Source organism: Gracilinanus agilis, chromosome 4 (assembly GCF_016433145.1).
Source record: "Gracilinanus agilis isolate LMUSP501 chromosome 4, AgileGrace, whole genome shotgun sequence".
Lineage (NCBI taxonomy): Eukaryota > Metazoa > Chordata > Mammalia > Didelphimorphia > Didelphidae > Gracilinanus > Gracilinanus agilis.
This window is the reverse complement of record NC_058133.1, coordinates 13,891,073-13,903,572: the sequence shown is the minus strand read 5'-3', so window position 1 is coordinate 13,903,572 and position 12,500 is coordinate 13,891,073. Positions and strand designations below refer to the sequence as shown.

At 44.9% G+C, this 12,500-nt stretch overlaps 1 protein-coding gene across 1 annotated transcript in view; it reads left to right on the top strand.

Annotated features, from left to right (window-relative positions):
* ROR1 (receptor tyrosine kinase like orphan receptor 1) overlaps positions 1 to 12,500 on the top strand; it is a 122,316-nt gene that overhangs the window by 5,324 nt on the left and 104,492 nt on the right. Inside the window, exon 3 of the mRNA XM_044674771.1 lies at positions 8,007 to 8,044. Coding sequence (XP_044530706.1) covers positions 8,007 to 8,044 — 38 coding nt within the window. The remainder of the gene's footprint in view (positions 1 to 8,006; positions 8,045 to 12,500) is intronic.

Below are 12,500 nucleotides of genomic sequence, written 5' to 3'. Positions count from 1 at the left end.
GGGCAAAGACTCTATTTTTCCCTTTGTATCTTCATAGCAACCCATTTTGCTTCAAGGCATCTCTACTTGTAATTTCCATTTTACAGATGAAGAAACTGAGATGCAAAGAGACCTGCTCATAGAGACTTGCTCAAGGTCAGTGGCAGAGATGGGTCTCAAACTAGCCTTCTGAATTCCAGCCAAGTCCCCTAGAGCTGCTCTGACCCCAAAGTCCAACAAGAGCCAGTATCATCAGAGAACGATGAAATGTATCTCCAGGGTATAGTACTTGTTAAGCAGAAAGGCAGGTTCTTAGATAATTTATCTTAAAAAATCTTTTCAGTAAGGAATGAAAAAGGTTTTAGGACTAACTATCAGATGATACTCCTTCCTGCTTCCCAGAGCCATTCAATATCTCAGAGCATCATCACCTCCCCAAGCTCTCCTGATTGGTTAATCAAGCTTTTCTCCCATCTTCTTATCCATGGAGCACTCAACTTTGTTACAGTCGGTCAATCCTCAGATGCCAAGACTACCTCCCTGCCCCGGGGTCTCAGGGGCTATGGAGGCAGGCTAATGTCTTCTCTAAGTCTGGATACTGGCTGGTCCATGGCTCTGCTCCTTGGGGCTTTTTAGTTCTCCCCCTGAAATCTCTGACTGGGAATTGGATTCATGTGTTAAAAGCCGAAGAAAAATAGCTTTCACATTCATGCACAATTAGCTCTTTCATTTTCTTTCATTGTAAATCACCCTTCTCCCATCAGTCCTGGGGATTCAGGCTCTGTTCATAGGGTCCAGCAGGGAGCAAAGGCAGTATATTAACTCAAATTTGTTTGCAAATTTTCTTAGGCACACTACATTAGTAGCCCGTGTTTGCTTTCCCACTGGCAGAGAGCACGTTCCTCATTGAGAAACTGAAGGTCTTGTTTGCGAATGATGGAGCTGCCAATATGGGCTGATATCGGAGTAGGGGGCAGAGGGGGAGTGAAGGGATGAATGCCTGGGCTGCTGTTGAGATGGAGCTTTCTGAAGCTGGCTCTCTCCTCTTGGCCCCTGGGCCCTTGGACCCAAGTCCTCCCATTGGACCATTGCCAGGTAATGGCCAGCCCTGTGGTTTACACCAGGTAACAACCGCGTTGCCTCTTCCCAGCTTCCCCAGCTATCTCTGTTTATTTGCAAGATTGATAGAACAGAGGGTCAGGGGACGTGTTTTATTGTAAGTTTCTGTTCCAAATTTCCTGACATTTTCCATAAAAAATAGGCCTTTAAAAGGCAGAAATAGGACTAATAGGAACCAGATCGTGAAGTGATTGTATGTCAAAATGTCAAAAATAACTGCTTTTCCTTGACTTCATGGCATTAATCTTGAGGCACATAGCTCAGAGAAGCTGCTTAATGGGCTGACTTGGGGTCCCCAGCCAGACCAGCCACTAATCGAGGGGCCCACAAAGCGATGGCCAAGTCCCCGGATGGTTATCAGGACTTTGGTTTATAACCTGCCGTGGATATTTGTTGATGAATTCCAAATCAATTTTCTTCAAAAATAAACTCGGTCAGAGAAGGGGTGGGTTTGGGGCTGGGGGCTGGGAGTGGGGGTTGGTGGTTCCAGCATGGACTTAGAATGTGGCGGCCAACCAGGGAGAGCCTTCATTTCCCCTGCTCAGCTTAGCGGTGTCAGAAATTTCCTGAGGAACGTCCAGAAGGTTGAGCGATTATAGCCGAAATGAGAGACAGAAGAGAAAATGAAAATGCTTGTGGGGAGAGTTGGATCGAAGCCCCCGGCTCTCCTCCTTACTCTCTCTGTGATCTGGGACAAGTCACCGAGTGTCCAAGGTCTTAGTCTTTTCACATGTAAAATGATGGAAGGCAGCTCCAAATCTATTAGCCTTCTAGGACTTCTTGTCCACCCCCTACCCACCAAGCCCCAGATGATATTTATTTGTAATCATCTTGGGAAAGGCTTTTGTGGGAAGATTTCCTCCCTTCTCGTGGACTCAGGGAGCAGGAGGTGGAGAGACTAGATCATTTCTCCAGTTCCCTGCACTTCTGAATAATGTTCTTTCATATGTTCTAGTATTCTTTTTGGGACCATTTTTTTGAGTCCTAACATACTATATCCTTAGTGTCATATGAACTCTGACATTCTATGCCCTAATTTCTCTCCTGGCCTTATCATTCTATCTCCTGAGGGCACTTCTAGCTCTAACATTCGAAACTCTTCCTCAGCTACATCTTAAGTTGGCTTGTTTGACATTTTCACATTCTACATTCAAAGGCCCCTTCTAGGGCTGACATTCTGGTCTAAGGCCCCTTCCAGCTCCAACATTCTATGTCCTAAGGTCCCTCTTAGTTCTAAAATCCTATATTGTCAGGTCCTTTCCAGCTCTAACCTTTTGAGTTCTAAGGCTTCTCCAAATACAATTCTTTTGAGTTCTGAGTTCCCTTTTAGATCTAACATTCTGGGTTCTAAGTCTCTTCCAGCTCTAACATTTCAAGTTCTAAGTTCCATTCCAGTTCTAACATTTTGAGTTTTAAGNCCCGTTGGAGGTTTTCTTGGCAAAGATACTTGAGTGGTTTGCCCTGTCCTTCTCCATCTTATTTTACAGGTGAGGAAACTGAGGCAAAAAGGGTAAAGTGACTTGCCCAGGGTCTCATAGCTAGTAAGTGTCTGTGTCTGAATTTGGAACTCAGAACCTCCTGACTCTAGGCTCAGCCCTCTACCCACTGCCCCTCCGAGCTCCCTGCACTTTGCAACCCATCCACATCTTATCCTATGTGGCTCTCGAGCTGCTTTTCTATAGATTGTCCATAAAGGAGTCCCCAGCGTGCTCTTTGGTGTCTCAGGGCTTGGTGTGTTTAGGCCTTTGATCTTTATGCCCCGGCTTACTTAGCTTAGCTCTTTCTTGACCCTTGAAAAGCCACTGGAAGAGGGAGGCCTTCAAAAAACTAGCCTTCCAAGGGCCCACAGTGCTTTTCTTCATCCAGAAAACACAATTTCTAAATTTCGAGGCATCCGAGGTCTGGTTGTGCTTGCCAAAGGCCACTCCAACCACAGGTGGTATTCTGGGTAAAGAAACCCAAACAGAAACATGTCAGGATGCCCAATTCCACGAATCCCTGAGAGCCTTGGATTTCTCTTCCATTAAATGAAGAAACTAGAAGCAATAGACTTTGAGGCTCCTTCGGGCTGTCAGATTCTATATTCTAAGTAAGGATTGGAGTTTCCAAGCCAGTTAATACGATTCCAGAAGACCTAGACAGCTCAACTGAGTCAGGCAATCCAAAGTGAAAGCTCGGCGTGAACAAGCCCTTTATCGGTTTCAGAGAAATTAAAGACTTTGATCACTAAATAAAGACAAATTATGCTACCCAGGAAATGTCATGTGATTGCCTAAAATCATCAGACACGCTCCTGGCTCTAGTTGTACAGCCAGTTTGGAATCGTGCATTTTAGCGACAAGCTAGTCTAGGACTAGCCAAGGGCCTGACAGGGAAACACGGTGGGAGGAGAGAGAGTCTTATTATCTTTGTTCCCCACTCCCTAGAGAACCTTGGGAGTTTGGGAGAGACATCAGAGGCCCCGCCACTAAATGAAAACCCTATCAGTGGCTTCTGGAGTGGCAGTGGTTGACAACAAAGGAAATTCTTGCAGATAATTATGGATAATTACCTAAGAATGGTGACAGCTGGAGGGTGTGAGACTCCTCTTTGCAGACAGAAATGTGAGCTATAAACTCTGAAAGGCATCAATGCTCAGAGCCCAGCATGGAGCTCAAGAAGAGAGAAAATATTTCTAGAACAACTAAATAAATAAATAAACAAACAAACAAATAAATGAATAAATGCGTGCGCGCGCGCACACACACGCGCACACACACACACACACACACACACACACACACACACACACACCCCTTTGCTACACATATGCCTCACTGACTTTGTGCTTGAACTTTGCTCTTCCAAGGACCTTGTGTGTTCAAGGGAATGGTGTGCCTAGAGTATGGGAAGAATGCTTTATGCCAATTTTACTTACTTTGTCACCATAATAAATAAATGCCCTTTTCTAAAAACTAATTGAAGCAACTGGCTGATAATCGATAGGAAGCACATAGATGGGGGCTTCTAAGCAACAGGATAGGGAACTCATCCCCTAAAAAGTTACCTCTAGAATCCTGATGGGAAAAGTAGTGAGTTGTCCTCTGGGGATCCCAACCTATAATCCTGAGTGCCCGGTTTGGGAGTGGCCCTCTCATGGCACTACATAAGAGATCTTCTAGTTCTAAGATTCTAGGTGCAAAAGTTCCAAAATTCTGTGTCCTAAAGTTTTTCTGATCCTTTTTTTTTTTTTTTTAACCCTTACCTTCCATCTTGGAGTCAATACTGTGTATTGGCTCCAAGGCAGAAGGTAATTAAGGGCTCGGCAATGGGGGTCAAGTGACTTGCCCAGGGTCACACAGCTGGGAAGTGTCTGAGGTCAGATTTGAACCCAGGACCTCCCATCTCTAGGCCTGGTTCTCAATCCACTGAGCTACCCAGCTGCCCCCTCTGATCCTTTATGGTCTAGGTTCTATGTTCTAACATTTGCCATTCCAAGATCCCTCCCAGCTTTTAACATCCTATTACAAAATCCCTCTTAGCACCAATAATTTATCTTCTAAGATCCTTTCCACTTCTGAGACTCTAAAGAGCAAGGTCCCTTCTATTCCTAACATTTTATCCCCCACGGGCCCTTCCACTTTTCTCATTATAAATTCTAACATTCCTTCAAGGTTTCACATTTTTATGTTCTGTGTTCTAACATTCCATGTGCGAACATTCTATGGCCTGGGGTCCCTTCCAGCGCTAACATTTTATGAGTTTACGATTTCTCGAAATGCACATAGTAAAAAGCTCTTGGCAATTTTTTTTTTAAATTAAATCACGCACAATACGATTTCAGAAATTCACCATGGAACTGAAGGGTAGTGCAGTTTCTTTCTGAATGCTAGAATTTGCTTTCTGGAGAATAAAAAGCCAACCAAAATTCTAGTCTGTCATCCTTTCCCCTTTCCTACTCTCCCCAAGCCCTCCGGCCCCAGACGGAGAATCTGGTCAGAAGGGGCAACAGAAGAGCACCAACTCTGCTCTCCTGTGACTTCAGAGGAAGGAAAATGGCGGCCCCAACCTTGTGGTCCCAGAAGAGATAAAAGCCACTCTTTGAGAATGACAAGCTTGTATTTTGGAAGCCACCCGGGGATCCACTTAGCGTCATGAAACCTTCGAGGATTTATGATGACCGGCTAGTCAAGGGCTCCACGGAGGCAAGACCGAGAAGTGAAAATACACAGATTTCTCCTTTGACGGAGCAGGATGCCGTCCTGCCTTCTTCTTCCTCGTCCTCTTTGCAGGGTCCCCTGACCCAGGCACTGTGAGCCATGACCGTGCCATTCCCCGATGTAGAAGTTGGCTATTAAGGACGTGTAATTTTTAAATATGACGCGGCGTCCGTCTCCCTCCCGTTCATGCTATTGAAATCCCGGAGATGACTGATGATGTGTTCTGTTTGCTTTGGCAGGGGGCCAGGACCAGAAATGGATTTCAGGCTTGACTTTCCAGATACTATCTCCAGTCATTTAAAAGTTCGTTATAGGGCACCCCCTCTGCCTGCACTCGAGTTAAGGGGCTGTCAGCGTTTCTCTGTGGCTTTATAACTCAGCCATTAAAATAATAATAATAAAAATAAGAGCCACCTTTGCCGGGATAAGGCCCAATTCATGGCAGTCTGGGTGTAGGAGCACAATGGTGCCCCAATTCTGAATAGAGAGCAGTTTGGAAAGAAGCATGGACTTGGAGGACAGACCTGGGTTCAAAAATTCAGTCCTGCCCCATCTGCAAGTTCTTTCTCATGTTGGCCTTTCTGTTTGTGTTTATCTTACACATTGCTCTGCTCTTTACACTATAGAAGCTCCTATTTTGCTATTCCTCACCACATTGCTGAATCTCCCACCTCCAAGCTTTTGCACTGGATGTTTCCTCCTGTCTAGAATGCTCTCCCTTCTTATCTCTGACTCCTGTAGTCTCTGCCTTCCCTCAAAACTCAGGTCAAAGCCCACCTTCTACAGGCTCTTCCCAATATATCCCAGTGCCTTCTCCTCAAAGATTTCCTTCCATCTGCTCTGCATGTATCCAATATATGGCTGTTTGGGTCCATGTTGTCTCCCCTATTTGCATGTAAGCTCCTTGAAGGCAGGGACCATTAGCAATGCCTAAGCTAGGACCTGACAGAGTGAGCCTTTAATACTTGCTCATGGGTAAATTACTAGAGGTTTGTAGTATAGGAAAGGCAGTAGAATGGAGTGGACAGACTCCTGAAAGATGTGAGTTCAAATCCTACTCAAATGATTGTTTATATGACCCTGGGTGAGTCACTTAACTTTGAGAATCTCTAGAGCTAAATTCAGTATCATGGCTTAGAGCTGAAAAGGATCTTGGAAATCAACCAGCCAGTGGTGTAAAACTCAAATAGAAATGGGGCCATTGGGGGATATCTAGATGGCTCAGTGGATTGAGAGCCAGGCCTAGTGGTGGAGGTCCTGGGTTCAAATCTAGTCTCAGACGCTTTCTAGCTATGTGACCCTGGACAAGTCACTTAACCCCCATTGCCTAGCCCTTACCTCTCTTCTGCCTTGGAACCAATATGCGGTATTGATTCTAAAACAGAAAGTAAGGGTTAAAAAAAATGGGGCCACTCATCTATTAGAATTCCTTCCACGTTGCATATTGACTTAGTTTAAAAATATAATATTAGCTACTTTTTTAAAAAAATCAAATAGTTTGTCAAATATTTCCCAATTACATTTAAATTTGATTTTCATAGCACTTAGGAGGCCCCAGGCCATGTGTTTTTGTTTTCTTTTAACACTTCTTGGATAGTCTAACACATTCATTTTACAGAGAAGGAAACTGATGCCTCCACAATTTCACTCTGCAAAATGATCTTAGATGGCGCCAAAAAGCCTTCATGTGAGGCTGTTTCAGCTCAAAAGAAATTTATTAAATCCTTACCCAGTACTACAATAAGTGCTGGGGATACAAAGACAAAATACAACATAATTCTTACCCTCGAGAGGCTCCTATTTTACTCATTTGATTCAATGTATGTAAAGAAGCAAGAAAAATTTGTACCCTGAGGAAATACAACAATGTCCAGGGGATGGGAATAGATCTTGGCAATGAAGAGGGAAGGTATCTTCTCCTGTAGAAGGTGGCTTCATTGCTGGTTCTCTCTCACTCTCTTTTTAAACCTTTATCTTTTATCTTAGAATCAACATTGTATATTGGTTCTAAGGTAGAAGAGTGGCAAGAACTAGGCAAGTGGGGTTAAATGACTTGTCCAGGGTCATACAACTAGGAAGAGTCTGAGGCCATATTTGAACCCAGGACCTCCCTTCTCCAGACTTGGCAGTCTATCCACTGAGTCACCTGGCTTCCCCCCATAGCTAACTCTTGAAGGAAGCTGGAGAGCACAAGAGTTGGAAATGAGAAAGGAGGGCATTCCAGGCATGGAGGACATGGCGCCATCCCAAAGGGATGAAGGCAAGAGATGGAATACTGAGTTTAAGGTTCTTTTGCCCTGAACCTAGAATGCAAAAGGAACAATCATGTGCAATCTGCCTGGGAGGCCTATTGGGCCAAACAGAGGAGTTATTCATTTTTAACTACAGATTTTTGCTTTTGTGAGATCTGACCTCAGTGGAGCTGGGCTGCCTCCCCAAGTGATGCTCATTATCTTGCCGCAGGTGAGAGTCCCTCTGACTTGGCTGCTCCACTGACTTTTCAGGAGGCCCTTTGGCCTGGGAATGTCTCCCCTCAGAAGCACTTTACTCAATGCTAAATTCAGAGTCAGGACTCATCATTCTGACATCCATATGTTTAAAAATATAATATTAGTAAAGTGCTTCTGATATGGTAGGCCCACACCATCTTATGGCAAAGGGAAAAGGAAGAATGGCCATGGGGAGCCATTGCAGGAATGCATGTTCTAGGAAGACTTTCCCAAAGACCGTAGCTCTGAGATGAACGAATCTGGGAAAATATAGGCAGTTTGCCAGGTGTTACAGATGCCAAGTCAAAAATAAAAGACCCTGTCCTTAATGAGATTCCACTCTGCTGTGGGAACCACACAGAAGTCAATGAAAAAGGACATTTTGTAGAGCTAGAACCTGGAATTTCATCCATTTAAGGAACTCCCAGATGAGGAAACTCTCTTCACTGATGCTGGTCAACCACTCCTTTTCTAGTCTTAGTGTTATCTGGGACTCTGAAAGCTTCAGTAACTGATTCAGGGTCACAAAGTGAGGGGATTTCAGAGGCAGGACTTGAACACAGATCTTCTTGCCGTCACATCTTCCCTCTACTCTGAGTTTTGTTTTTCCCAGATGAAACATGTAAACCTTGAATCATCACTTGGCATAGACTTGAGACTCTTCACAATATTTTGATTGATCCCAATTAATCTCCAGGTTAACAATGTCCTTCCTCTACTATGATTCCCAGAAGTGAATACAATGAATATTCCAGTCTGACCTGTACTTTTAGACCCTGTTGTAGCTTTCTGATGCATATCATAACTCTTATTGGTGACCATTTTGTCAGAGGATTTCACTTAAGGAACAGATCTTTCTCCTCCCACCTATTTGCAAGCAGAAGAATGGTTTTGCAGAAAGGCCAGTGGATTTTGAATCAGAAGAGATCTGAGTTTGAATCCTGCCTCCAACACAGAAACCCACCATATGACTATGGAGAAATAATGAACTGGAGGGATTCCACGTGAATTGCAAAGACCTCCAGGAATTGACACAGAGTGAAAGGAGCAGTTCCAGGAGAACATTGTACACAGAGACTGATACACTGTGGCATAATCAAACATGACGGTCTTCTCTACTTCTCTACTCAGTAATGCAATGATCCAGAGCAAGGGTGAGGGACTTGTGAGAAAGAAAACCAGCCACATTCAGAGGAAGAACTGTGGGAGGAGAAACAAGGAAGAAAAACAACCGCTTGAACACATGGCTTGATGCAGACATGGCTGGGGATGTAGACTCAAAACGGCCACACCAATGCGACTGTCACTAATATGGAAATAAGTCTTGACTGATGACACATGTATAGTTTCACATAGAGGTGTACCCTCATGTAGAATGGTCCTGCACAACATTACAAATGCAAAGAAAATACATTGATTAAATGTCTGTGGCGCGCAGAACTAACTGTGTGCTAGCTTCCTGGAGATGCTGGATGAGATGATATAGTCCCTGCCCTCAAAAAGGCAACAGTCTAATGTTGGGGAGAAGATGCAAACACAGGGAACTGTGATAGCCAATCAGATGTGATAAGCAGATTAGAGAGACAGAAGCAGAGTTCTCTGGGACCTCAAAAGAGGAAGCAGGGATCAGAATGGGAAGGAATTTATCAGGCAGAGCTAGGAAAGGAGGGGAGGGGAGCCTCTGACCAATGGCACAGACTCATATGCAGGTCACATCATTAATATAATCAAGCCCCATCTAAACATCTCAAAGCAGGGAATTCTTCAGTCCCAGAAGTCCTACCTTGGTGTTATTTGTTGGAGTGGCTGAGAAGATCCAGTTTTAGGATTTCAGATTTTAGGATGCTCCAGAGCCTCTCAGCCCCAGCCATGCCTGAGCAAAGATGCCCTCTGTGATACACTAGACAATTCATCATCCCATATTTATTCGGAGGCCTTCACCGAGTCTAAGTTGGCTGAGAGGCAGACAACCAGGCAAAGTGTTAAGAAGACCTGGGTTCAATTCCTGTCTCTGAAACACACTTGCTTGGTGACCCAGGACAAATCCCACAACCTCTCAATGTCCCAGCTATCCTATGCTACAAAGCAGAGCTACCTGCTTTGATAGAGGGAGTTTCCTCACCCAGGAAGGAGTTCCTTGTACCGATGATGTACAAGGCTCTGTCTCCAGCCCATGAATTTTTAAATTTACTTTCTCTTGTACATGTTGATTTCCCCAATAGAAAGTAAGTTCATTAAGCTCATTTCAGAGTCATTCTCAACTCACAGTGCATTTGCGTCTGCCCATTTTGTGGGACTCTTTGCCATGGCCTCCCATCAATTGATCATAATCAAATTCTAAGGAAAAAGTAGACCTTTCTACTCTCCAAAAGTGAAATGGGCCACCACAGAAGGTTACGGGGACTTTTTTCAAGCAATGATTCGATGATGAAGAGAGATCGAATGAAGATCATTAGATTTCACGCTGAGAGGAGCCTCAGTGGTCATCTTAACCAACTCATCTGCTTTTATAGATGAGGAAATCAAAGTGTGGTAGAGCACTCTCATTGGGATCCTGGATGACCTCCAAGAGTCTTTCTAGTGTAGACACCCTGCATGACTCCTGGAAGATCACTACGGATTCTGGGGTCTCCTCATCCTGGTAAGGAGTCTGCCAAGCCCCATGGAGCAAGGGGGCAGCCTCAAGGCTTTTGCCCATTTCTACAGGCGTGGGATTAAAACCGTTATGTCAGATCGGGCCCTGTGGTTATTCAGAAGTCCCATGCCATTAGTATGATTTTTATTGAACGCAGCTCATGGCCCAGGCTCAAGAATGTGCAAGCTGACTTAGATTACGCTCGGCATTGACTTCATTAAGATAAAAATATTTCCTGAGATAGTAAGTCAGAAGTATTTACGGTGAAGGGGGCAGAAAGCGAATTCAGGTTGATGGTGTGAACAGAATGTTCTTTCTGAGTTAATGGGGATGACCTAAGTACATCTGGCAGGGTTCATTTCTGTTTAGCTAAGCATTTTATTCCATGGTGGAAGCCACCTCCTTTTCTGAAAAGGATCCATCCTTGTCAGGAGACCAAGATCTCGGCATGTGCCTCTTTGGATACCTGTGCTAGAGCTCTGAGTTCTAATCATGACTGGTTCCTCGTCGGGCTCATGGGGTTGGCAGGATCAGACAGAAGGAGGAAGCAGGACAAGTGTTAACCTTTACCGCCTCCATATTTCAGTCTCTATGCTTGTCAAGAGAGGAATGGTTGTTGGCTCCCACCTACCTCCCAGGGGAATGGAAGGGAGAGCTCTTTGGAAATTAAGTCATAAACATTGGGAGGAATTTGAACATGAAAAATACCACCAAAATGCTTTGTAATCTACAGAGCGTCTCCAAAGTTATGTGGCCATAAATTCTCATGGTCCCTCATGTGTTCAATGGGCAGATGATCCCTCCTAAATTATGGCCCCCAGAATTGAACCTGGAGTTCCAGATGTGGCTCACACAAAGCAAAGGACAGTGGTGCTATCCCTGGCCATTGGCTTTGGGTGCCTCAGCTGACCCGCCACTCCGTAGGAATTAGCCTGATGGCAGCTGCTGTTTATTTAGCACCTTGATCTAGTTAGCCCCAGAAGGCATGGAAATGGCAGAGGCAAACTGAGGCTTGTTGTCCGGATAATCTGCCCAACAATTAGAGTTATCTAGATGTGGAATGATCACTTCTGGAAGGCAGGAGCTCCTCCTCATTGAAAATCTTCCTACAACCCCTAGATGGATCCAGGATATTATAGAAGAGACTCTGAGGATGGTTTAGGGGAGGAAGCCATTACCGGCCCTTCTAACTCTGTGATTTGGTGATTCTATGTGCCACTGTGATGGAGTGGGACCCTTCTAGATCAGCCCGTTCTCCCAGGGTTGTTTCGAGGACTAAATGAGATAAGGCACAGTGTAAGTGCTATATAAATATTAACTATTAGCTATTATTATGATGACCTTGGACAAGTCATTTCACCTCTGCCTGCTTCAGTTTCCTCATCTCTAAAATGGGGCTAATCACAATACCCAACTCCCCAAGGCTGACGAGATACCTGTAAAGCACTCTGCAAATCTTAAGGTACTCTAGCAGACGGTCGGCTTGCTGTTCTTCAGCTCCATCTAAGGAAACATTAGCCCACAGTTAGTTTTTCTGACAGTGACACAGACTGCCTAGGCATGGGATGAGCTCCCCGTCCCTGGAGTTTTTCTCGGGAATGTCATAGGGCAGATCCTTGTCAGGACACAATTCAGCCTAGGTCTGGCCTCAGCTTCCTCTTGTCTCTGAGCCTCCTCCATCCTGTGATCTATATGTTAAAACAAAGGGGAATCCTGTGTCCTTTGGCCTCTGCTGGGCTTCATTCACCTGGAGCCCAGGCAGGGGCTTGTTGGGCTACCAACAGAGCAGCCACAGGTTGCAAATTGGAGCATTTTCCTCATCAGATGAAAAGTTGAGGCCACTTCCCCCCCACCCCCCCACCCAACCAGTAAGCTCCTCTTCCCCTTGGGTCTTTCTCTTCTCAGGAGGTTCATTTGTTCTTTCTGGGCCTCCTACCAGCTACTTACTGCATTGATTCGGAAATGCCTTTGTGACCTTGCCGTTGGCTTGAGTTTACACAGGTATTTATCTCCTGAGCCCACTGAGTGTGCTCTTCTCCTGACTTTGGCTAAGCTTTTTAACCCTTGGAATCCTGTCTC